This window comes from Myotis daubentonii, chromosome X (genome assembly GCF_963259705.1).
Source record: "Myotis daubentonii chromosome X, mMyoDau2.1, whole genome shotgun sequence".
Taxonomy (NCBI): domain Eukaryota; kingdom Metazoa; phylum Chordata; class Mammalia; order Chiroptera; family Vespertilionidae; genus Myotis; species Myotis daubentonii.
This window is the reverse complement of record NC_081861.1, coordinates 3,128,842-3,156,560: the sequence shown is the minus strand read 5'-3', so window position 1 is coordinate 3,156,560 and position 27,719 is coordinate 3,128,842. Positions and strand designations below refer to the sequence as shown.

The 27,719-nt window shown below is 42.7% G+C and overlaps 1 protein-coding gene across 20 annotated transcripts in view; it reads right to left on the bottom strand.

Annotated features, from left to right (window-relative positions):
* Positions 1 to 27,719, bottom strand: part of KDM6A (lysine demethylase 6A) — a 175,622-nt gene that overhangs the window by 71,386 nt on the left and 76,517 nt on the right. For 19 of the 20 annotated variants that reach the window (XM_059678859.1, XM_059678855.1, XM_059678861.1 and 16 more), the window contains 2 exons: positions 13,627 to 13,685; positions 10,395 to 10,515 (listed from right to left, as the gene is read on the bottom strand). The exons of the other annotated variant lie outside the window; for it this stretch is intronic. In XM_059678859.1, coding sequence (XP_059534842.1) covers positions 10,395 to 10,515; positions 13,627 to 13,685 — 180 coding nt within the window. The remainder of the gene's footprint in view (positions 1 to 10,394; positions 10,516 to 13,626; positions 13,686 to 27,719) is intronic. 20 annotated transcript variants of the gene reach the window in all.

The following is a 27,719-nucleotide window of genomic DNA, read 5'->3' as shown; positions in this document are numbered from 1 at the left end:
TCTGTGCATGACAGGGGGCAGCGCCCCAACCCCCGGATTGGCCTTGCTCTGTGCGTGACAGGGGGTGGCGCCGCAACCTCCCCATCGACCCTGCCTTGAGTGTGACAGGGGGCGGTGCCCCAACCCCCCAATCGGCCCTACCCTGAGCGTGACTGAGGGTGGCATCGCAACCTCCCGATCCGCCCTGCTCTGTGCATGACAGGGGGCGGCGCCCCAACTCCCCAATCGGCCCTGCTCTGAGCCCGACCAGGAGCTGCACCTAGGGATTGGGCCTGCCCTCTGCCACCCAGGAGCAGGCCTAAGCCAGCAGGGCGTTATCTCCCGAGGGGTCCCAGACTGCGAGAGGGCACAGGCCAGGCTGAGGCACCCTCCCCCTTCCCCCCGAGTGCACAAATTTTTGTGCACCGGGCCTCTAGTCCTATCTAATAAAAGAGAAAAATGGTAATTGGCGTACGACGATACCCTTTTCATTGGCTAATCAGGGCTATATGCAAATTAACTGCCAACTAAGATTGGCAGTTAACTGCCAACATAGGCGCAATGTTGGGAGGCGAAAGGGGAAGGAGGGAAGAAGCTGCCTGCCGCTGACTGCAATCGGAAACCCAGGCGGCAGCCAAGAGCCAGAGAACCAAGCTGCCTTTGCTCGGAGAAGCCAGGCCTCCTTTGCCGGCTTCTGTGATAAGAGAACCTGGCAGCCTTTGCCGGCCCTGGGCCAGTAATGGGAGAAGCTGGGTGGGGCAGGGAAGAGGCGGATGTCTGCCTGGCTTCTCAGATCACTGATCACCAGTGATGGGAGAACACCCAGAGGCGGGGCCAGAGGCCAGGCTGCATAGCTGTCTGGGGACACCATCTGGACCCCAGGGGCGACGCAGCCAGGCCCCAGAAGGAGACCCAGGGCCCGGGGCTGAGTTGCAGCTGTGGTACGCAATCCAGTGCCTCGGCTGAGGAGACCCAGAAGGAGACCCAGGCGCCGGGGCTGTTTTTGCCGCTGGGGCACGCAATCCGGTGCCCAGGCTGAGGAGACCCAGGGCCCGGGGCTGCGTCGCAGCTGGGGCACGCCATCCGGTCCGGGGGCGATACAGCCAGGCCCCAGAAGGAGACCCAGGCACCAGGGCTGTATCGCTGCTGGGGCACGCGATCCAGTACCTGGGCTGAAGAGACCCAGAAGGAGACCCAGGGGCCTCGCAAGAGGAGAGTCTCCATGGTCAGATGGCGTGGTGTCGGGACAGGAATAAAGACCCGAGGTGACTCAGATGCCTGGCCACAGGGTTAGACCAGCCAGCAGGGCCTTTCAGTTGGGACTGGGGTGGGGGTGGGGCGAGGGAGGCAAGCCGGAAATAGAGAACTACAACTCCCAGGAGGCTTAGCGGCCAGGGCCTGGGTGCCTGGCTGTGAAATCGGATGGGCTGTAGTTTCGCAAGCCACTTTAAACTAGAGGCTTGCAAGGTTGGAAGTTCTGCGTCGGGAGCCAGGGAGAAATGGAGCTGGAGCAGAGAAGGGGTCCATGGCAGCTGTGGGCTTTGAGGAGTTCTCAGCACCTCCCGGCTGGGAGCTGGCGCTGCCTCCGCTGAAGGTGGTCACATCCTGGAGAGCGAGCTTGAGACCGAAGTGGAGTTCGTGTCTGGGGGTCTGGGCAGCTCCAGCCTCCAGGAGCAAGATGAAGAGGAGGAGGCAGCCTGAGGCCAGCAAGGGTGGCGCCGACAGGAACTCAATCGCAGGAAGTACCAGGCGCTGGATCGGCACTGCAGGGAGATTGAGCAGGCGAAGGAGCGGGTCCTGAACAGGCTCCATCAGATGATATAGAGGATAACATGGAGACTCCAGCAGGAGCGGAGGTTCCTCATGAAGGTGCTGGACTCCTACGGTGACAACTACCGGGCCAGCCAGTTCACCATCTTACTGGAGGACGAGGGCAGCCAGGGCAGAGACGCCCCCAACCCAGGCAACGCTGAGAACGAGCCTCCAGAGAAAGAGGGGCTGTCCCCGCCCAGGAGGACGCCAGCGCCCACAGAAGCCAGCAGCCCGGCCCCTGGCGAGGGGCCCAGCAGTTGGAAGAGGCGGCGAGTGCCATAGGAAGGGCACTGGGCAGGAGTCCCACTGACTCCGGAGCTGGCCCCCATGCAGATAAAGGTGGAGGAAGACTTTAGCTTCTAAGCCCTCGAGGCTCTGGACTTAAGTTGGGTTTCTTGGGGGCCAGACAAGCTGCTGCCCTACCCCACCCTAGCCAGCTCCCCCTTTGACTGACCCCCCAATAAATGGACCCGATGCAAAAAAAAAAAAAGCTTATAGAGGCATGTTTATAGGATCAAATAGTATAAATATAGATGTAACAGGACAATAAAAAGAGAACCTGGCTATGATGATAACCTGAATGCTGCCTCTGTGTCATTCCTTCTTTGGGAACCCCTGGACCTGCTGGGGCTGGACCCCAACATTCCTCTTCTTATAAGGACTTCAGTGAGATGGGCTAAGGGTCCCACTGGAACTGCCACAATTTAATGTAATCCCCTCTTTAAAGATCTTATCTCCATATACAGGTACATTCTGAGGTTCTGGGGATTAGGATTTTAACATACATTTTGTTGATTACCCAAATCAGCCCTTAACAACCAGCATGTTTCAGAAAGTAGATTCCCACAGGGTTATTTACCAAACATTCAGAAGTATTTTTAAAAGAGCTAAGCCCCTCGCCCACCGTGTGGGCCCCTCCCAGCGAAGAGCGAAGGCCTGGGTTCCGGGCACCGGAGGAAAACTGGTGCCAGCAGCCAGGGGAAGGGGCCCCCAAGGGGCCCCAGATTGCGAGAGGGCACAGGGTGGGCTGAGGGACCCACCCGAGTGCACAAATTTTTGTGCACCGGGCCTCTAGTATCTATATAAAAGTCTAAGTGACCATTACGACCAACCAGTAGCTACGACACGCACTAACAACCAAGGGGAAGATGCTCAATGCAGGAGCTGGCCCCTGGTGGTCAGTGCACTCCCACAGTCAACCTCCTGTGGCCAGCCAACCTCCCATGGTCCCATTTGATAGGGGACTGGGCAAGACGGCCCCGATAGGCAGAGAGGGACCCCACCTGTGCACGAATTTGTGCACCGGATCTCTAGTGGAATAATAATAGCAAATTTCATTTATCTTCAGACAACTAAACTAAAAAAAAAATATGCTATTAAAGCTTCAACAAAAGAAATATGACAGATATTTTGGAAACTTAAGGCATGGTTAAAATTAACTTAATAACTAACATCAAATTCTCAGTAAGTTTTGTATAATACAGTTCACAGTATTGTAATTAAATGAAACAAATGACTTCTGCATTCTACAGTAAATGAAAGGAGGCATTTCACAGATTCAAAAGTGTTTTCTAAGAGGAAGTATATATCATTATGCCTTTATTTACCGTTCTGCCTTATTATCTCAGCATAAAAAAAAAATCACTATAGCCGAAACCGGTTTGGCTCAGTGGATAGAGCGTTGGCCTGCGGACTGAAAGGTCCCAAGTTCGATTCCGGTCAAGGGCATGTACCTGGGTTGCGGGCACATCCCCAGTAGGAGATGTGCAGGAGGCAGCTGATCAATGTTTCTCTCTCATCGTTGTTTCTAACTCTCTATCTCTCTCCCTTCCTCTCTGTAAAAAATCAATAAAATATATTTAAAAAAAAATCACTATAAAACTCCTGAATCTGTATTGGGTATAAGATCAAACAAGACAACTGGAAATGAAGTAGTTCTTGGAGAAGAGTAAGGTAGACAGAAAGAATGTGGAAATGCTTTTTCACTCAGAAGTTTCATGTCATGTGTAACAGTAGAGAGGAGACAAGCTGAAATGAATTGTGCTGTCAGTTTGTAAAGAAAAAACACCTTTTAAGAGATAATAAAAGTAGCTCCTTTTTCGGCCAACCGCATCTCCCCCCCCCCCCCCCGCCCCATATTTCCAGCCCATCCTAGAAGAGCCATTTTATAGTCTCTTCCATTTATCTATTCATTCAAGAAACACTAAGAACCTGGTAAAATGTCAGGCTAACACACATCTCACTTGAGTTCAACTCATTTCCTTCTATAATTACCTTCTTACCCCTTTCATAGTAACCCCTTCAATCATCACATCATCTTCAAATACCAAATTATAAGGGAACTTATACTGGTATCCCCATCAACTTTCCACAGGTTCCCTTAAAAAAGCCACCTTTTTACCTTTAAAAATCCAAAAAAGTTCTAATGTTGACACATTTCAGGGAAACTTAAATATGTAAATATTAAGTTTGATCTTAATGATCTTCCATTAAATTAAATAATACGGATTTAGTACATGTTATTTTGCATTTATTAGCTTCACAGGAAGAAAATAATTTTAAGCCTGCCAGGATGTGAAAATTAGAGGCATTATATAAAACTATTTGTCAATATTAGTATACTTTTATTGAAGTAATAATAGTACACTGCCTCAAATACATAATGAATGTAAGTAATTATCATTACTATCATTAAAAAGTAATGAAATAAAATCTGAATTATATGGTATTAAACAGGCAACCAAACCCACTTGGGGGGATATTACCTGAAAAGGAGAAGAAAAGTAAAATATCATGTAGAAATGTCACCCTGAAATGGACTCTGATTCAGATAGTATAAAACTAATTAAATTAAGAATTGGTACCTCCACCACTCACTAAACATGTGAAATCGATACTGGCCAATATAATTGCAAAATAACACCATACAATTAAAAAGTAAGCTGGGCACTAACTTCACGTTTCTGAGGATGGAATGAGTGACAAAAATACAAGTATTAAATTCTAGGACAAGAAAATGGATTTTGCAAACAATATCTATACTGGCCCCAAATGAGGGGAATTTGCAGGGTGGGTACAGTTATTCCAGTTCTACAGACACAAGGAGGATCAGAAGAGTTAAGCATCTTGCCCAAGGTCACACAATTAGCGATGTGGCAGGGTCAAATTTTAAAACTAAATTTGCTTGCTCTGAAAGCTGTTTACACAGTACCAAAAACAGAACGAATCTGTTTCAGAAATACATTTTGTGAGAAAAGTTATTACCAGAGAGAGAAATAAAACAGGAGGCCCTGGAATGCATTTCATGTGTGGGTGAAAAGAAGGAATCTATTATGAAAATAAACTTTACTTGATTTAAATATTTTACCATCTAAAACGTACTGTATATGTAATATCACTCCTTCAGGCACAGGAAAAAGAAATGAGGTAGAGAAGACCTAATCTGTAACGCACAAGTTGTTCACACCAAAATACTCTTTACCCACCCTTTAGTCCTCCATTAGATAGGACGAATGTATTTAGGAAATTGAGAGCCCTGCTCAAACACTGGGTATAAACTGATCGAAGAGTAACCATCTATAATAAAAGAGTAACCATCTATAATACAGCGTAATGTGCTAATTAGACTGGACATCTTTCTGGATGACCTGCCAGAAGAAGCCAGGGCTGCGAGGGAAGCCTGGGTCCCGGGTGCCTGCAGGTGGACAGAGGGAAACCCGGGTCCTGGGTGCCGGAGGGAAGCCGGTATTGGCAGCCGGGGGAAGGAAGGCCTACTCTTGCACAAATTTTGTGCATTGGGCCTCTAGTATCTTTAATAAGGAATCAAATGAGAATGGCCATGTGGCTTATTTCTGGACAATGAGATACAAAGTAAAGTATTCTTCAATGAGGAAAAAAGGGGGGACATCTGTAATACTTTTAACAATAAAGATAAAAACAAAATAAGAGTCCAATAAGAAAAGCGTATCTGAAGGATGTTTATATTTTTTTTTGAAAAAGCGCCCAGTCAGTGTGGCTCGGTGGTTGAGTATCGACTCATGCACCAAGAGGTCATTGATTTGATTCCTGGTCAGGACACATGCACAGGTTGCGGGCTCAATCCCTAGTAGGGGTGTGCAGGAGGCAGTCGATCGATGTTTCTACCTCTCCCTCTCCCTTCCTTTCTCTGAAATCAATAAAAATATCTTTTTTTGTAAAATTATTTTGAGGAGATCTTTTGAAGTCAGGATCTTTCTCCTCTATAAAATGATTATCAGATATTTATTGAGCACTTATAACATGCCAGTACTACACTAAGCACCTATGCCACCACTGTATAATATCTTCCTATATGAAACATGAAAAAGGAATAATCTCCCTTTCATTGTACCTGGTGTGTAGCCTTAAGAATAAGCCAACATAGAACAGAAGAAAATGAATCCTTGATAAAACCTTGTATCAGTTCTAGCAACCAATTCTGAAGGATGGAATTCACATTATAGAAACTACTTTTTGTTGTTATTTTAACCAGCTTGAGTTGGAGTTTCTGAGGTTGCAGCCCAAACTATCTAATACCAATACTTTGTGCTAGAAAACGGTTCCATATAGTGGGAAAGTCATCAGAGGTTCCACATCTATTCATATAGCTAGTCTTTAGGAAAACTGAAATTCACCTAAGGGGAGAGGGACATGCCATTCCTTCTGATTCCTACCTTCATCTACCCTAAAAGCTAAGCTCTTATAGTAATATGGAAATAACACCTTCTCAACTAAAAATGTTGATGCCTAAAATTCTACTGAAAACAGACAAGAAATACTGGAGAGAGAAGCCTTAAAAAGCTAATGTCAAAAAAAGAAATGGGGGCGGGGGGGCAATGTCAAGACGAGATAAAAAGCAAATGAAACTGCATGATGGGGAAGAAAAGTATCTATGTTCATATAAATGATACAAACATAAGAATGATAAATCAAGTATTTTAAATAAATGGAGGTTGGGGGCAAAACAAGAAGACTGCACTTATGGCAATTTTGCTAAAATCACTATTACTTGAAGGTTTGGTTAGCTTTTAACTATGTCTGAATATAGTTAAAAAGTTGTATGTAGGAACGTTTCTGTTGAATATGAATAAGTAGGACACTTTCAATTAGCCATGGAACACTGTCCAACCCTGTTTCCCCTGATTAAAGGGGATTTTAAATAATGCCACCTTCATGGAAACAGATCTTTGCATCCACAGAATTATTAAAAACTAGAGACCTGGTGCGAAATTTGTACACTGGGGGAAAGGGGCACGCGGGTATGTCCCTCAGCCCAGCCTGCACACTTTCCAATCTGGGATCCCTCAATCCCTCAGGGGATGTCCCACAGGGATCGGGCCTAAACCGGCAGTCGGACATCCCTCTCACTATCCTGGACTTCTGGCTCCCAAACACTCACCTGCCTGCCTGCCTGATTGCCCCTATCTACTTCTGCCTGCCAGCCTGAGCACCCCCTAACCACTCCCCTGCCAGCCTGATCGATGCCTAACTACTCCCCTGCCTGCCCGATCCCCCACAACAGCCCTCCCCTACAGGCCCGGTCGCCCCTAACTGAACTCCCCTGCCAGCCTGGTCTCCCCCAACTGCCCTTCCCTGCCAGCTCAGTCACCCCCAACTGCCCTCCCCTGCCAGCCCGGTCACCCTTAACTGCACCCCCCCCGCCAGCCTGGTCACCCCCAACTGCCCACCCTGCCAGCTTCATCGCCCCTCACGCCCCCCCCCCCCCCGCTGGCCTGGTCACCCCTCACTGGCCCCCATGCCGGCCTGGTTGCTGCCAACTGTGTCCCGTGCAGGCCTGGTCGACCCTCACTGCCCCCCTCTGCGGGTCTGGTCACCCTTCACTGCCCGCCCCTGCCGGCCTGGTCACCCCACGCAGCCTGCTGCTCAGTTGTCCGGTCGCCCCTCGCTAACCCCCCTGCCAGCCTTGTCACCCCACTCAGCCTGTTTGGTCGTCCGTTGGGTTACGATGGTCCCTGGCGCTTTATATATATAGACTAGAGGCCCGGTGCACAAAAATTTGTGCACTTGGGGGGGAGGGGGAGTCCCTCAGCCTGGCCTGTGCCCTCTCGCAGTCTGGGACCACTCGGGGGATGACCACCTGCTGGCTTAGGCCTGCTCCCTGGGGGATTGGGCCTAAGATGGCAATCAGACATCCCTCTGGCAGCCCGGCAGCCCTCGGGGGATGTCCACTTGCCAGCGGGGAGCAGGCCTAAGCTGCAGTCTGACATCCTTAGCGCTGCTGAGGAGGCAGGAGAGGCTCCCACCACCACTGCTGTACTGGCAGCCATCAGCCTGGTTTGTGGCTGAGCAGAGCTCCTCCCATGTGAGAGCGCCCTGACCACCAGAGGGCAGCTCCTGCATTGAGCGTCTGCCCCCTGGTGGTCAGTGTGTGACCAGTCATTCCCAGTCCTTCTGCTGTTAGGGTCAGTTTGCATTATTACCCTTTTACTATATAAGATAGAGGCCTGGTGCACAGGTGGGGACTGGCTGGTTTGCCCTGAAGGGTGTCCCAGATCAGGGTAGGGGGCCCGCTTGGGTGCCTGGCCAGCCTGGATAAGGGGATGATGGCTGTCTGCAGCTGGTCGCACCCCCTTCAGGGTAGGGGTCCCCACTGGGGTGCCTGGCCAGTCTGGGTGAGGGGCTGAGGGCCGTTTTCAGGCTGGCGGGTGACTGAAGCTCCCAACCTCTCCTTTTTTTCTTTTTCTATTCTGGGATTTATTTACCCTCTATGGCTGTCACTGGAACTGAGAGTCAGCTTTAGCTCTGAGGCTCGGCTCCAACTCTGAGACCTCGGCTGCTGAAAGCAGGTATCTGGGTTTGTTTGGCTTCTGTAATTGAAACAATGTTGCAACTCCAGCTCCGAGGCCCGGCTGGCTGAAAGCAGGTTTCTGGGGTTTGTTTAGCTTCTATAATTGCAACATTGTTTCTTAGAGTGCAGCTCAGAGGCCTGCAGCGGCAGGCGGGGAACCTTGGCTTCCTTCATCACTGGAGCAAGCAAGCCTCCTGTTCGCTTCAGCTGCCTGGCTGCCGGCCGCCATCTTGGTTGGCAGTTAATTTGCATATCTCACTGATTAGCCGATGGGAAGGGTAGCGAAGTTACGGTTAATTACCATGTTTCTCTATTATTAGATAGGATACCACTGTATTGATATTCAGAGATATTCACATTTCACACAATTTAGGACATATCTGATTACTTTTTTCCACTCAAATATATTTCCTAACAACATTTACCAATCTACTACCCAAGACACTTGTTCCACACATAATAGGAGTTGTGACAGCATTGTAAAATACTCAAATAATTTTATTTTTTTTAAGAGTCTTTGTTATCTAATATACACTGTGAATGTCCAAGAGGGGGTAAAATAAACAAGGTGGCACATTTAAACTTTATTTTCCATTTCTAATCCATTCATATCCCACAATATATAGCCTGAGAAATGCTGCTGTAAGCTTGAGGAAAAACTGGTAACTTCCAGGCATCCCTTATTCTTCACACTACTTACATTTACCCTCAGGCCTATTCTTCAAACTGCACTTACCTGTGACAACTATGTGATCTAAATAGTTCACAATCTACTTGTTTTAGTGTTTTTGGTTGTCTCTCTTTTTGTTACCATCAACATTGTGCTTTATGAACTCATGAAAGATAAAAACTGTATTTGCAGTCTACTTTAAAACTCTAGAAGAATTAAGCACTCTTAAATACAGTTTAAAAAAAAAACTTTCAGTAATTCCTAATTAGTGAATTCAAATTACAACCTACTGTACAGTCATTCTTTATCTCCCTCCCTTCAGAATCAAGACAGTATCCATCAGAGCTATTTAGAACATGGAAACCATTATGGCCATAAATTCACAAAAACTTAAGCTTTTCTCTAGAACTTTGATTCCTTTCAAAAAGCAATACTTTTGTCATGCAGGGAAGCACTATATTAATGAAAATCCCAGTGAGACCTAAAGTGATGGCACAGATAGCACAAGAAGCTCAATGAAAAATTTGAGAAGTATCAAATTTCCATAGAAAGTGAAATACTTAACCAACAATGTATTATCTTTTCCCAGTAACGTTTATACTGATCCACCAGCAGTACAACTGACTTTTGGGGAACACTTTTAAAAATATTTTCTATATGAGATATGCCCTACTGGTAAAGGTGGAAAGATTTCTAGTGAAACGAATACAAATAAATGGTGAATGATTTGGTCACACCATCATTAGGTAGCTGCTTCTGACCTCTATGGTGGCCAATTGCTTATAGAGAAGTGTTTCCAATGTCCAAACTGAAATTGAAACCCACACCATTTCCTGATAGCAAACCTCAAAACTTTAACCTCCTCCCCAGAAAAGTTAAATGATGTGTAATTAATTACCTATGTCTTAGCATAATAACTACTTTGTGCCCTGAAACCCAACATCTGTATCTCTCCAGTTCACAGCTGATAAATAGTTCTTTCACTTAAATTTTCAAATTTTCTTTTGAGGTGCTGATATAAATTCCAACATTTCTCAATGCTCTAACATTTAACAACCCCCTTCCCACAAATGAAACATTGTGTCTTAGAGAAAAACCACAACCTACCTTTAAACTAGACTCATAGTCTGTGTTCACTTTGAACATAAGCCCAAGTCGTAAATGAATTTCCTTGGCTCGACAAAAGCTGGGATCAACATAAAGCACCTCCTGAAATGCTTTAATTGCCCTGAAACAATACAGACATAAGACAGCTTAAATTTTTAACATTTGCATGAATTTTTGCTTGGTAGCACAGTAAAACTTATGATTTACACAATATTGTTAAAAGGAAATGCAATTTTATAAAAATGATGTGAATGAAGAGTTTAAAAAAAAAAGACTGCAAAGGGGCACCTGGGTCTTTCATACAATTGAATGTACAGAATCTAATCTTATATAATAAAAAGGCAATATGCAAATCGATCAAATGGAGGAATAACTGGTTGCTATGATGCACACTGACCACCAGGGGGCAGATGCTCAACGCAGGAGCTGCCCCCTGGTGGTCAGTGCATTCCCACAGGGGGTGAGCCACTCAGCCACAAACCAGGCTGACCGCTGGCGAGCGCTGCAGCGGTGGCAGGAGCCTCTCCAAAGCCGTCAGTCGGACATCCCCCAAGGGCTCCTGGACTGCTAAAGGGTGTAGGCTGGGCTGAGGAACCACCACCGCCCCACATGCCGAGTGCATGAATGTTGTGCACCAGGCCTCCAGTTTAATACAAAAGATGAAAAGGAAGATCGTTTAAATTTATTCTCAATTATTCAAATAATATTTTATATTAAAACTAGAGGCCTGGTGCACAAATTTGTGCATGGGTGGGGTACCCTGGCCTGGCTGGTGATCGCCCGAGAGGGGCCGTGGGAGGTTGGCCCTCTAGGGGAGGGGCTGTGGGAGGTTGGTCAGCTCCAGTTTTTCCAAGTAGTCTATTCCTTCAGTTGTGCATTTCTATTTTTTTAAAAAAATATATTTTATTGATTTTTCACAGAGAGGAAGGGAGAGGGATAGAGAGCCAGAAACATCAGTGAGAGAGAAACATCGATCAGCTGCCTCCTGCACACCCCCCACTGGGGACGTGCCCGCACCCAAGGGACATGCCCTTGACTGGAATCGAACCCAGGACCCTTAAGTCTGCAGGCCGACGCTCTATCCACTGAGCCAAACCGGTTCTGGCCATTTCTATTTTTAATGTTCTAAACAATACAGTAAAATGTTTAAGTTTAATAGGTGTTTGCTGATGCCATCGCTTTCATAGTTGGCCGATTAAATTGTGTGCGTGTGTGCGTGCGTGTGTGTTGGGAGGGAAGGGACACTCCACAGTCTCTTTACTAAACCAGTTCCCCTCATATATAAGTTCACTTTCATTTTATTTTCTAAACTTTTACTAATGTTTTATCTCCTGTGTGCTTCTTCTTTTTTCCCACCTGAGGGGAACAAAGGAATAAAAAAGGGGGGGAAATATATGTGTGTGTGTGTGTGTGTGTGTGTGTGTGTGTGTGTGTGTGTTGGGGGGTGGGGGGGGTTATGTGAAGAAAATAGATAACACTCAGACTACATTTTAAATTTGGTCATCATTTCACCAAACTGCATACAGCCAGAACATAATCTCTATAGCAAAAGCTAAACGAAGACACCAAAGCATACAAATTCTGATTGACAGAGAATTTTAGAACATGAGAAATAGCTAAGGAAAACTATAAAATACTTTTGATACAATGTGTGGAAAGGTTTGTAGTTTTCAAATATTAGAGCATATTCTCTACTGATACAAAAAAGTTCGTACTGCTGTGCATGAGTATTATTGGCATTTTTTCTTAAAATTTAAAAAGATGGTTTTTTTATATCACCACAATTATTTCTATAGATTTTCAGCTTAAATTTTTTCTGCATTTAATGTGTGCCATTGCTAACAATTTAAAAAAAGAAATGACAGAAAAATTGTTTTGCATTTAGTGTGTGCCATTGTTAACAATTTAAAAGAATAAATGATAGAAAGCTAAAACCTCAATAGCACTACCTATGAAAAACATGCATGTGCTAAATATATTTTAAAACAATGGTCACTTTTAATAAGATTTCAAGAAAGTCATTTAAAAAGCTTCCTTTAAAACTATATCAAAAATGATATTAACTAAATGGCCTTAGCACAATTTCAGTACATTTGGGAAGAGACAATAAAACTCAGTTCTTTGAGGCTAATAAAGCTGCTGAGTCCAGAAAGTTCCCTCAGGAATATCTAAAAGGGATAGTATTCTAGCTCTGAATCAGTAATAACATTTTATAAGTATATAACAGATATATAGTTCCACACATATATATTAGGAAATTTAGAGGTTCCTTTTAAGTGACACAAATAGATTTGATGAAGTAATCAAAGAGACAGGTAAGATTTTTAAAGGTGGACATGGAAAGAAAAGGCAGACCAAACAGAGTAGATGGCACGAACAAGGTTACATAGGTTAAAAAATGCTCAAGATGTTTTCAGGGAAATGATAATACAGTGTGACTGACATAAAGAACATATTTAGCTAAGGGAGCAGTGAGGCTAAAAGGATCATTTGAGGTTGAACCAGAGAGGACCTTAAATGTGAGGCTAAATTAGAAGTATCATACACTGGGTTATTCACATTGGCATTTGCTAATGTATTACTACCTCCTGGCTCTTTTGCGCTCTCTAGCCAATCTTCGTATAATCACTCCAGACACTGGGATTCTTTTTTCCCTCCTATTGCGTGTGCGTTGGGGAGAGGAAGGGGAGGGAGTAGTCAATCTTGTCTAAAAGTCTGAAAAGGTACAAGTACTGGTCATCACAGATAGTTTATCCATAAATCTTTCTATCACAGTGCAAGTCATTCCCCAGTTCAAATAACCTGGGGATCACTGGTCCATAACGAAGACCTGAGAAATTCTAACAGCTTTCTAATCTAAGCCTTCTTTAATTATAATCTCATGCTGGATTCTTTCAGGGACACATACAACTATTATATGTGCAGTGGTTCAATATCTCTGAAGGAATATCTAATCATTTTAAGAGATTATTGAAAAATGTAGGCATAGGGACATTAAAATATGTTGTATTTATTACACATACAATATGGAGCGGGGCAAAAGTAGATTTAGAGTTGTTCATATGAAAAATAATACAATAGTAAGTAATAATGCAAGAATAAATTCCGTTTCACATACTCACAACTATAAACCTACTTTTTACCCACACTGTATATCAAACAAAACACACCAAGAACAAAAACAAGTCATTCACTGGAAAAAACTGGACTTATTAGTTTTATGTCAACTTACCACTGAAATGCATTGTAATGGAAGTAGACCAAACCAAGACCATATAAAAAGGCAGCATTCTATAAAGAAAGGGGAAAAGAGAGTTTTAGGAAAAGCACTTATGTTTAATGCATATGTCATTATTAATATAAAATATGGTACCCAAGATGGTTTAAGTTATGAAAACTCTATCCTGCATTACAATATATTTGAGAAACATTTTTAAAGCACTGAAATAACAGTGATCAGATGAGTCAGCAAAGGCATGGAAGCCAATCAATTTGATGAGATTCTCTGGTTTCTTTTTAATCAAACCTGCCCTGAAATAAAAAAAATTTTGTCAGCAGAATTCTATGGGCAAAACTACAATAAAAACCTATTATTCAGGAATAAAAAAATGCTTGGAATACGCTATCCTATTATCTCTTGCTTGCATCTGTATTTTTTCTCTAGTTCAGTGGTTCTCAACCTTCCTAATGCCGCAACCCTTTAATACAGTTCCTCATGTTGTGGTGACACCCAACCATAAAATTATTTTCGTTACTACTTCATAACTGTAATTTTGCTGTTATGAATTGTAATGTAAATATCTGATATGCAGGATGTATTTTCATTGTTACAAATTGAACGTAATTAAAGCATAGTGATTCATCACAAAAACAATATGTAATTATATATGTGTTTTCCGATGGTCTTAGGCGACCCCTGTGAAAGGGTCATTCGACCCCCAAAGGGGTCGCGACCCACAGGTTGAGAACCACTGCTCTAGTTCTTTCTGTTTCTTGAACTGGATTTACTTTTATGTTTGGTGTTGCTAAGAACACAGTTCAAACTGAAAGTAAACATACAATATAAACCTAGAACAAATTTTAGTATTAAAAATAAATCGCATGCTAAAATGACACCTAGCCATTTATATTTGGGGTTTTAAACATCAGTGATGCCTACTTTCAGTATAAAACAGAGACACTTATCCAGACTCATTTTGACCTCTGGCCTCCAAACAGAAACTAGCTATCTATTCCCTTTTTTAGTATCTACCTTGTGTTTTATCAATAAAAAAGCAAATTTGTTTTAGTAAATCTTCCCTATTAAAAAAAAAAGCAAACCTTTCATATTCATCTTTGTGAACAAATTTCTCCAAACCTATATTCTAAAACTTGAAAATTTTAAACTCTTAGTAAAATGTGTCTTGCCAAACTGTCTTGGGTTGCATTTCTCCAGAAGCACAGCCTAAGACAGTGACGGTGAACCTTTTGAGCTTGGCGTGTCAGCATTTTGAAAACCCTAACTTAACTCTGGTGCCGTGTCACATATAGAAATTTTTTGATCTTTGCCACCATAGTAAAACAAAGACTTATATTTTTGATATTTATTTTATATATTTAAATGCCATTTAACAAAGAAAAATCAACCAAAAAAAATGAGTTCGTGTGTCACCTCTGACACGCATGTCACAGGTTCGCCATCACTGGCCTAAGACAAAAGGTTTTAGTGCAAGATTTATTTGTAGTTACCCTAGGAAGCACCAGTAAAGAAGTGGAGAACTGAAGTAGGAAAGGGAAGGAAATCAAGAAAGGGTGCAGTATGGCTGGTCATGCAGCTGAGAGCAACTGGCATTTGATCCTGCTGTGAATCTCTAGGAGACAGTGTGGAACATTCCTCAGTCATCTTGTCCTGGGCGTGAGGGAACTAGAGTATGGATCCCAACAGCTGCCAGTTATTGCTTGGAAAAAAAGAATGTGATGTCTAAACCCCCAAGTGTAAACAGTTGGGTGAGTTTTTGGTATGTAACTATTTTTTAATACTAAAATTTGTTCTGGGGTTAAATTGTGCACTTCCTTTGAATTCTACGTACCTTTTTGGAAAACTGAAAAATGTTTATGTACTAAGCATGAAAATTTGATTTCATTCATTACTCATTAACCCCAACTTTCCAAGTGAGAAAATTACATGCTACAGGAGTATTCACAAATGCTGGTATTTGCAAAGTTTCAGACATCTATTTCAAAAGTTCATATTTTAAAAAATTTTCAGCTTAGTTGGAAATGGTTTTAATCAGGATCACTTATTTACTACCCTATGCCCTGAAATAAACTGAGTATTTACTAGGTGTCAGGGACAATACTAAAAGGTTGAACAGGCCAAACTGATCAAAATATACTTCTCTGGCTCTTAGGAAGTATGCACCTAGCGCAGCCGTGGGCAAACTACGGCCAGCGGGCAGGATCCGCCCGTTTGAAATGAATAAAACTAAAAAAAAAAAAAAAGACTGTACCCTTTTATGTAATGATGTTTACTTTGAATTTCTATTAGTTCACACAAACACTCCATCCATGCTTTTGTTCCGGCCCTCCGGTCCAGTATAAGAACCCATTGTGGCCCTCGAGTCAAAAAGTTTGCCCACCCCTGGCCTAGTGTGTATAGAGCGTGGGGGTGGAGAGAACAGGGATATTCAGAATGCAGGATTAGTTAACTGGAAAGTAGTTAAGTCATCACGTGTTCTCCCCAAGAAGTCTAATTTGAAAAACAACTATCTTCATAAGTGGAGGTGATGGAGAGGAAGGGAGCATATGAATAAAAATAGGTAACATCTTTCACCAATTTAGGTAATTGCCCAGAGAAGGTGGTGTGGGGTATGGTGGAAATATGAGTTTATTGAGGGGCATTTCTGCTTTCAGGACACACCCTGAATTCTCCGAATTGCCTCACTTGCTTGACAGTTCATCCTTTCCCTTCTAGGAAATCTTAACTTCATCCATGTCACTGTATAAATTCTATCAGTTACTCAAGATCCATTTTAAATGCCATCTTTCTCATGAAGCTCTGCTACTTCAACACCTCACTAGAGGTAACCCTTCCAACCTTTAAGTTTGGCCTTAGCATAATGTCTCTATCATATAAAATAGAGGCCTGATGCATGAAATTCGTACACGGGTAGGGTCCCTAGGTCTGGCTGGCGATCAGGGTCTTCTGGCTTCTGACTGGAGCCTCCCTTCTCTGGCTGCTGGTCGGGGCCTTCCACTGCTCCGCGCTGCCCCCCCCCCCCCCCCCGGTGGTCAGCACACATCAAAGGAAACAATAGAATTCCTGGTCGAACTCCCAAGGGGACACTTTGCATATTAGGCTTTTATATATATACTAGAGGCCCAGTGCACAAAAATTTGTGCACTGGGGGGGGGGGGGGTCCCCTCAGCCCGGCCTGTGCCCTCTCGCAGTCTGGGACCCCTCGGGAGATAAAGACCTGCTGGCTTAGGCCTGCTCCCAGGTGGCAGAGGGCAGGCCCAATCCCTAGGTGCAGCCCCTGGTCGGGCTCAGAGCAGGGCCGATTGGGGAGTTGGGGCACCGCCCCCTGTCATGCACAGAGCAGGGTGGGTCGGGAGGTTGTGATGTCACCCTCAGTCATGCTCAGGGTAGGGCTGATTGGGGGGTTGGGGCACCGCCCCCTGTCACACTCAAGGCAGGGTCGATGGGGAAGTTGCAGCGCCACCCCCTGTCACGCACAGAGCAGGGCTGATAGGAGGTTGTGGCCCCACCCCCTGTCACACACAGAGCCGCAGGGCAATCGGGGTTCGGGCGCTGCCCCCTCTCACGCTGATCCCGCTGCCGGGAGGCCTCTCAGCTCCACTGATCCCGGTGCTGGGAGGCATATTACCCTTTTACTATATAGAATAGAGGCCTGGTGCATGGGTGGGGGCTGGCTGGTTTGCCTGAAGGGTGTCCTGGATTAGGGTGGGGGTCCCCACTGGGGTGCCTGGCCAGCCTGGATGAAGGGATGATGGCTGTTTGCAGCTGGTCACACACCCTTCAGGGTGGGGGTCCCCACTGGGGTGCCTGGCCAGCCTGGATGAGGGGATGATGGCTGTTTGCAGCTGGTCACACACCCTTCAGGGTGGGGGTCTCCACTGGGGTGCCTGGCCAGCCTGGGTGAGGGGCTGAGGACTATTTTCAGGCCGACTGAAGATCCCAACTGCTCCTTTTTTTCTTTTTTTTTTATTCTGGGCCAGCTTTAGCTCTGAGGCTCCAGCTCTGAGGCCTCAGCTGCTGAAAGAAGGTATCTGGTTTGTTTAGGTTCTATAATCGAAACTCTGTATCAACTCCAGCTCTGAGATCCTGGGCTCGATGAAAGCTGTTTTCTGGGGTTTTGTTTAGCTTCTATATTTGTTACAATGTTTCTTAAACTGCAAGCTCAGAGGCCGGCAAGGCAGGCAGGGAACGTTGCAGTCCTCCGTCACTGAAGCAAGCAAGCCTCATGTTCAGTTTAAGCTGCCTGACTGCCGGCCGCCATCTTGGCTGGCAGTTAATTTGCATATTGCCCTGATTAGCCAATGGGAAGGGTAGCGGTCGTATGCCAATTACCATGTTTTCTCTTTTATTAGATAGGATACTAGAGGCCCGGTGCTGGTGGGTCCTTCAGCCTGGCCCGCGCCCTCTTGCAATCTGGGACCACTCGTGGAATGTCGGACTGCCTGTTTCGGCCCAATCCCTGCAGGCCAGGTTGAGGGACCCCATTGGTGCACAAATCTGTGTACCAGGCCTCTAGTATGCATATAAGATCTTAATGTCTTTCCGTCCTCCCCCCACCCCCTTCCTCTGAGATTGATCAGTCTGTTCCATGTTTCCATGCCTGTGTGTTGAGTGTCTGTCCCATGGTGGTCATTGTGTGTCATAGCTACCGGCCAGTCAGCCAGTCCACCAGTCACTCAGGCTTTTATAGATATAGAAGATTATTATATAACTAGTGGCCCAGTGCACGAAATTCATGCAGGGGGGGGGGTCTCTCACCCTAGCCTGCACCCTCTCCAATCGGGGACCCCTTGGGGGTTGTCCAACTGCTGGTTTAGGCCCGATCCCTGTGGGACATCCCTCTTGCAATCTGGGACCGCTGGCTCCTAACCACTCACCTGCCTGTCTGCCTGATCTCCCCTAACTGCCTCTGCCTGCCTGCCTGATTGCCCCTAACCCCTCTCTGCCTGACTGCCTGATCACCCCTAACAGCCTCTGCCTGCCTGCCTGATTGCCCCTAACTGCCCTCTCCTGCCAGCCTGATCTCGTCCCCAACTGCCCTCCCCTGCTGGCCTGGTTTCCCCCAACTGCCCTCCCCTGCCGGTCTGATCTTGCTCCCAACTGCCCTCCCCAGCAGGCCTGATCTTGCCCCCAACTGCCCTCCTCTGATGGCCAATTTGGTTCTGATCGGTCAGTTTCTATGCCAGTCAGCGTCAAAAGCTCCACCTCCTAGGCAGCCATTGGCTCCTTACATTCACCTAGATTTGGTTCTGACGGGTCAGTTTCTATGCCAGTCAGCATCAAAAGCTCTGCCTCCTAGGCAGCCATTGGCTTCTTACATTTACCCAGATTTGATTCTGATTAGTAAGTTTCTATGCCAGTCAGCGTCTCTGGGCCTATCAACAGGACCTGATCAGAAAGGCGGGGCTGATCAGCAGCCCTGGTGGAGGCCTGAAGAGAAATGGAGGCACTGCTGCTGGCCAGACTGGGAGGGAGGGAGGGAGAAAGGGGGAGGGAGAAAGGGGGAGGGAGAAAGGGGGAGAGAGGGAGAAAGAAGAGAAGAGAAGAGAAGAGAAGAGAAGAGAAGAGAAGAGAAGAGAAGAGAAGAGAAGAGAACGCAAGTGCTGATCAAAAGCTGCCACAGAGGCAATGGACCAGTCCCTGCTTCTCTCTTCAGGTCTCTCTCTGGCCCTGATTCGCAGCACTCTCAACAGTGAGTGCTGGGGCACCACACCTACAGCAGAAGCAGTCAGTGCTGGGTTGTCATGGCAACCTAGGGCTGACTGCAGGACTGACTTCCGGTTGGTCCAGCCTCGGTCTTATCAGTCGTTACAACCCAGGGTTTTTATATATTAGGATAGTAAGAATTGAATTTTATGCAAAATGCTAACATTTCTTTTAAAAGGTTCTAACAACCCTTTAAGGTGGTAGAAGGCCTCATTTATAGAGTGAAGAAAGAAGGATCAACAAGATTAAGCAACTTGCTCAAAGAAACAGAACTAAGTAGCAGACATAGAAACTGAATCTAGGTCTGCCTCCAGAGCTTACTCTTAACTACTATATTTTTGTTATTTGATAAAATAACCTAAGACAAAAATGCCACAAAGGTAAGAGTTCTAAGCATCTGTGTATCCCCTATTATCAGTGTCTTCCACATAGCAGAAGGGTGGGGAATGACCACCCCTGTGCCATAAGGCCCAGGAAAACATTTGGTCTGGCCCTGCCAAGGGAACCGCAGGCAGGAATTAAAATTTAATAAATCTAGGAGCTTTTTTCATAGCAACATAAATTTATATTAAGTGAATTATATTAAGCAAATAATGTTATAAATATCCAAATGGCCCTTGGCAGAAAAATGGTTCCCCACCCCTGACATAGCAGATACCCAAAAGTTTAGTAAAGTGAATCACTTTACATCACAGTATTTAAGCTCAGTTATTAAACTCAGTTCCCTAAGTGACACAGAATTAGTATGTGGCATAGTCCCTACTAACTTGAAGCTTATACACTGTGGCAAGGAGTTAAGTTTCATTTTTCCACTAATAGTTAACAATGTAATTCAAACCTTTATTGAGCCCCTAATATGAGCGATAGCAGAGTTATCAGCACTGGGAAGACAATAGTGAACAAAATAGGAAAAGATCCCTATCACCAATGAATTTACAATCTAATGACAAAAGATTATGAAATTAATTGCATAGTAATATATTCCCAGCTACAACCAACCACATGATCTCACTTTTATGCTGAATCTAATGAACAAAATAAACTGACAGACAATGAAGCAACTGACTGTGGAATCTCAAGAGGGAAGGGGTGGAGAATTAACCAAAAAATTTATATGCATACATGCATAACCCATGGACACAGACAATACTGTGGTGAAGTCCTGGGGAGGGGGCAAGAGGTCAATGGAAGAGGTCAATGAGGGGGGGACACATCTGTAATACTTTCAACATAAAGACCAAAAAAACAAAACAAAAAACAGCTCGTTCTCACACAAAAAAAAGATAGATGACTTTACTAATAAATTCTGCATAACTTTTAAGGAAGAAATAATACCAATCCTACACATACAACAGAGAAAACAGCAATTCTCAACTCACTTTATGAGGCCAAAATTATCCTGATGCAAAAATCATGTCACATGAAGAAAATGACGAAGTAGCATCACTTATGGACAAAAGTTCAAAAATCCTTAACAAAATATTACACTAAAGCCAGCAACATAACACATGTGACTAAAAGGGATTTATTAAAAAAAATGTCTGAAGAACCAGGCAATGTAATTAAGCATGTAACACGTTCTTAAAAATCCATAGGATCTCAATAGATGAAGAATAATAAAATTTGACAAGTTCAATATATTCATTATAAATGGGTGGTGGGAAAGAACCTCTAAGTAAAACCAATAACAGAAGAGAACTTCTTCAATATAAATCTGCAAAAACCTTACAGCTAACATCATATTCAATGGTGAAAACTGAATGTTTTCCCCCAAAGATAAGGAACAACAAAAGAATATTCCTTTATATGCAACACTGTACCAAAGTTCCTTGTTAATCCAACAAGGCAACAAAAAAATTAAAGTGTATCTACAGATTAGAAAAGAAAAATTAAAAGTGCCTTTAACTGCAGACAGCATGATGAAGTACATAGAAAATCCAAAGAAATCTAGAGCAAAGCTACTAGAACTAGTAATTAGCTTATCAAAATAGAAGGCTGCTAAGTAAGTGTACAATAATCTACTGTGTTCCAGTAAAATAGCAACAAACAATGAAAATAAACTTTACAATGCCTTCAATCACAACATCAAAAAAGTAAAATAACAGAAATAAACTTTAAAACGTGTAATGAAAACTATCAAACATTGCTGAAGGAAATTAAAGACCTAAATAAATGGTGAGATATACCATTAGTAAATGCATTATTATTGAAATAATGTAATACTTTCAACAATAAAGATTTAATTTAAAAAAGAAAGTAGAAATTCTTCCCATATTGATTTATGCAAATAATGTGGTGCCAATCAAAACCCTAGCAGGATAATTTGACAAACGGCTTTTAAACTTTATGTGGAAGGCAAAACAAACAAACAAAAACCACACAATTTGAAAAAGAACACAGAGAACTTACAGTGCTTGATTTCAAGACTACAGCAACAAAACAGGGTGACAGTGGCTTAAAAACAGACACAGATAACTGGAACATAACAGAGGATCTAGAAATGCACACAAAATTAAATGGCCAATTGATTTTTATCAAAGAGCAAATGGTAACTCAATTTTGAAAGGATTGTCTTTCCAACAAATGATGATGGAACAGGGTTATCAATTTGACCGAGGGGGATACAGAGGGAGCCCACACATTGATGATTATCTCACATCATGAACAACTTGACAACTTGAAGTGTACCATAAACCCAAACATAATAATTGTGACTATAGAAATTCTAGGGGAAAAAAGCTGAGGGAACTTCATAATGTTGGGATAGGCAAAGATTTCTTAACAGAACACAAAATTAGAGGCTATAAAAGGAAAAAAACTGATTAAATGAACTTCATCAAAATTATGTAACAGTCACTCTTCAAAAGGTACAATTAAGAAAACAAAAAGGCAAGCCACAGACTGGGAGAAATTTCTAAAACATATACCCAATAAAGAGCTTTTATCCAGAGTATGTAAAGAGCCTATACAACTCAATTAATGAGACAAAAAAGAAGTTAAAAATGAGCAAAAGACATGAATAGGTAGTTAAGAAAAGAAGGACTACAAAAGGCCAATAGCACATACAAGATGCTCAACATCACTATCATCAGGGAAATGCAAATAAAAAGAAAATGAAAAACCATCACTTAATTACTAGAATGGCTAAAGTTAAAAAAACTGACAATACCAAGTACTAGTAGAGATGCAGAACAACTGGAAATCTCATTCATTGCTAATTGAAATCTAAACCACTGCAGCCACTTTGGAAAACAGTTTGGCATTTAAACCTACAACTGCAATATTGTGACCGCTGTAATTAGGCAGCTATTAATTTAATAACAGGAAAGAAGCAAAGGGAAGGCCAGGCATTATAAGCATGGCCATCTGGGCAGCTTCACCAGGAAGCTGCAATTGCACACACCTCAGGGAACCACCAGTCCATCCCCTGCAGATCACTGAGGGAAAGGATTGGACAAAGGAGAAGATGGACGCATGAGCAGTGAGTCAGGATGATACAGGGAAGGTACTTGCCTGTCAGTCTAATAAAAAACAAAGATAATTAGCTAGAAGGTGTGAAGCCACTGCAAGCTCGTGAAATTTGAAATTACATAATTCCCAGACAAAGGAGTTCTCTCTCTTATTCCTCTGGCTTTGCTCCTGCTTCCCTGTGTTCCCTCCATAGTCATGTGGACCATGTGGACCCCACAGGCCATGGACTGCAGCTGGGAACACAAGCTACGCTAGCCTGGTGCTGGACTGGACTGTGCAGATACGGAGTGGAAACTCTGGGGCACGGCTTTCATTCTGGCCCTGCTAACGACAACATGGGACATTTTCCTTGGTGGGACAGAGGGAGATGGGGCCTTGGAAACCCAGGAATTTAATTCCACGCAAATAAGTATCATTCATTCTCTAATGAAAGCCTCAGAAAATTCCTTTTCTTGTGACATCCCAAGAAGCTCACTTGAACTGGTAACAGGTAGGGATGCGGAGGACAATATGACCCAGGATTTCCAAATCCTAGGTGTATATACCAAGAAAAACAAAAACCTATGCCCTCACAAAGACAAATAATGTTCACATTACTTCATTCATATTTGACCAAAAAGTGGACACAACCCAAATATATATCAACTGATAAAAGAAAAAATTAAATGTGGTATAAGTATTGTATACTACTTAACAATAAAAGAAACACAATATTAATACATACAATATGAATGAATCTCAAAAATGGCAAGATGAATGAAAAATATCCATAACAAAAGAATACATGCCGTTTGAATCAAGTTGGGTGACATTCAGGAAAAGCCAAAATTAGAGAGAGAGAGAAAGCAGATAACTAACTGGTTGCCTGAGATCAGGGCTCAAAAATGGGAATCAACTGTACAGGGGCACAAGGGAACACTGAGTGATGGAAATGTTCTATATCTTAATTGCGGTAATGGTTACACAACCCCATACATTTGCCAAAATGCAGTAAATTTGTACACTTAAACTACTGTAAATTATAGCTTAAAAAAGCCAGAGGAAAGAAAATCCTGATATTTTTGTGGGCTAAAGTTAATTAGAGTGTATATTTGGAAAAACAAGCCATTAAAGGACAGCCAGAGAAACTGTAGGAAAAAAAAAAAAAAAAGAACAATAGGGAAATGGTACCCTAGCACTACCCCATATTAAAACATATAAAACCTCTGTAAGTAAAGTAGCATATAAATTAATGAACAGGACTAAGGAAATAGACCAGAAAATCCAAATACAAAACTGCATATAAAAATTTAGTATAGCTGAAACCGGTTTGGCTCAGTGGATACAGCGTCAGCCTGCGGACTGAGAGGTCCCGGGTTCGATTCCGGTCAAGGGCACATTCTGGGTTGTGGGCACATTCCCGGTAGGGGATGTGCAGGAGGCAGCTGATCGATGTTTCTCTCTCATCGATGTTTCTAACTCTCTCTATCTCTCTCCCTTCCTCTCTGTGAAAAATCAATAAAATGTATTTTTTAAAAAAAATTTAGTATATAAGTAAGGCAACATCTCAAATTAGTGGAAGATAGATTTTTTTAAACAATATACTGTGTTGGCATAATTCCTCACACTATACATCTCAAACTGATCACAGATTTAAATTAAAAATGAAAAGCACTGAAATACTAAATTTAAAAAGTGGGTGAATTTCTCTAACACCTATGAGTGAGGAAAAAGCTGTCTTATGATTCAAAATGCAGATGCAACTTAAGAAAAGACTGACAAATTTGACTACAAAGAAAAAAGTTTCTGCATGGGCAAAAACAAACACACAAAAAGCAAAGTAAGACAAATGACAAATATCTGTGATTTATATCACAGGAAAAAATATAACTCGTACATAAAATATGGCCATATAAAACACACAAAGAAAACAATGGTCCAATAGAAAAATGAGCAACAGAAATATTTCAAAGAAAAAGAACTACAAAATAGTCTTCAAACTTCAATTTAAAAACAACCTCACTAACAACTAAGAAAATACAAATTTAAACAACAATAAGACACCATTTCTGACCTATCAGATTGGCAAAAAGCCCACTGACATAAACTTTCCAGGTTAAGACCAAAGGGAAATAAATATTCCCAAAGGAGTGGTATTTAACAATTAAGCTTCCACCTAGCAATCCCACTTATGAAGAACTCTATACCAAAGAGTCTTTATACCAAAGAATTGCTAACAACATCATGAGAAGACACTTTTACTACTTATTACGGTGCCATCTGTAAAGGACAATACAGGTTGAATAATTCAACAGGTTGAATAATCTATAATTAATCATCATGACCTTGAGGTAGGCAAAGATTTCCTAGGTACAATACCAAAAGCACAAGTAATAAAAGAAAACGTTGCAAAATTGGATGTTATCAAAATTAAACATTTTTGCAGTTCTAAATATACTATCAAGAATAAAACAAGTTGCCCTAGCTAGTTTGGTTCAGTGGATAGAGCTTCATCCTGTGGACTGAAGGTTCCCAGGTACGTTTCTGGTCAAGGGCACATGCCCAAGTTGTGGGCTTGATCCCCAGTAGGGGACATGCAGGAGGCAGCCAATCAATGAGTCCCTCTCACCACTGATGTTTCTATCTCTCTCCCTTCTCCCTTCCTCTCTGAAATCAATAAAGATATTTTTTAAAAAAATAAAGCGAGCTATACAAGCCATCAAATATACCATCAAGAAGTAACTATAAAAGCCACAGACTTAAGAAAAATTCAAATTACATATCCAATAAGTGATTCACTGTAACAGGAATGTACCATAAAGAACTCTTACAATGCATTACTTTTTTAAAATTGATTTTAGAGAGAGGAAGGGAAAGAGGGAGAAAGAGAACCATTGATATGTTGTGCCACTTATTTATACACTCATACAATGCACTAATTTTTAAAAAAACAAATTTAAAAATAGGCAAAGGGTTTATACAGGCACTTAACCAAAGAATATATATATATAAATAGCTAATGTGTTCATTAAAAGATATTCAACATCATCAGTCATTAGGAAAATGCAAATAAAAAACATAATAAGATACTAGTTCACATCTTCTAGGATGGCTACACTAAAAAACTGAACAGCCCGGCCAGTGTGCTCAGTGGTTGAGCATCACCCTAGGAACAAGGAGGTCAGGGCATATGCCCAGGTGTGCAGGAGGCAGCCAATGGCTGATTCTCTCTTATCATTGATGTTTCTCTCTCTCTCTCTCCCTCTCCCTTCGTCTCCAAAATCAATAAAAAAATATATATTTAAAAAAAAAACCTGAAAAATTACAAGTGTTCACAAGGATATGAAGAAATTGGAACGATTGCTGGTGAAACTATAAAGTGGTACGGTACTCTAGAAAACAGTTTCTAAAAATTTTAAACATAGATTTATTCTGCAACCCAGCAATTCCACTCCTGATTATCTACCTAAGAAATATAAATATATATATCCACACAAAAACTTGTACACAGATGCTCACAGTAGCATTATTCACAATAACCAAAAAGTGGGAACAGCTTAAGTGATGGCACATCCATACACTGGGATATTATTAGAGAGTAAAAAGGAATAACATATTAATAGATGCCATAGATGGGTCAACTCTGAAAACATATGCTAAGTGAAAAGAACAAGTCACAAAAGACCACATGTTATGTGACATTTATATGAAATATCCTGAAAATAGAAATACATAAAGTAGATTAGTACTTGCCAGGAGATGGGCATGGTTGCACAACTCTGGAAATTTACTAAAAGTCACTGAATTGCATAGTTAAAACAGTTGAGTTTTATGGTATGTAAATTATATTCCAATTAACTTTTTAAAAGAAAGATAAGCCACAGACTAGAGCAGACATTTTCAATACATTAAAAAATGTTACTAAAATGCATTTTTTAAAATTCAACCAATCAAAAAGAAAGATAACCTAGGCAACAGAAAAACAAAAATCCATTTTAAAGGCTGAAATGTCAATTCAGATAAAGAAACCCCACTGGTCAATAAATTTATACATAAAAGTATACATGATGTAAAAGATTAACCTGCCCAAGTGACTTTATGCACAGCTTAAACTAAGAAAATAAATGGTCAATGCTGTGCACAATTCTTCATTTCGGTAGGTCTTTTAAAAAAAATGCTTAGGTTCCATTGTCCTCCGAACTCCAATTATAGACAGAATATACCAAGAAAGATTTCCATTATAACTGTCCCATTATGCCTTCCCTTTTCAGCCTGATAAAGAATATTGTTGCAACTTGGTCTTGCTTGCTTTTAAATTCTCACACTTATGCCCTGGCAGTTGTGACTCAGTTGGTTGAGCATCGTCCCATGTACCAAGTCGCTGGTTCAATTCCCGGTAAGGGCACATGCCCAGGTTGTGTGCTCAATTCCCAGAGGGGGTATGCAAGATGCAGCAGCCGATCAATGTTTCTCACAACGATGTTTCTCTCTCTCTCTCTCTCTCTCTCTCTCTCTCTCTCTCTCTCTCTCTCTCTCTCCCTCTTCCCCCCTCCCTCTCCCTCTCTCTGTGAAATCAATAAAAACATATTTTTTAAATTATAAATTCTCATGCTTATGGTCATCTTTGCCAAAAGATTGTGTCAGAATACTCTAATCAACACTAATAAAAGAGAAAAATGGTAATTGGCGTACGAGCTACCCTTTTCATTGGCTAATCAGGGCTATCTGCAAATTAACTGCCAACTAAGATTGACAGTTAACTGCCAACAAGATGGCGGTTAATTTGCATATGTAGGCACAATGCAGGGAGGCGAAAGGGAAAGCAGGAAGAAGCCCCCTGCCACTGACAGTGATCGGAAACCCAGGGGGGAGCTAAGAGCTGGGGGGCAGGGCAAAGGCGGCCCTGGGGCCGCCTTTGCCCTGCCCCCCAG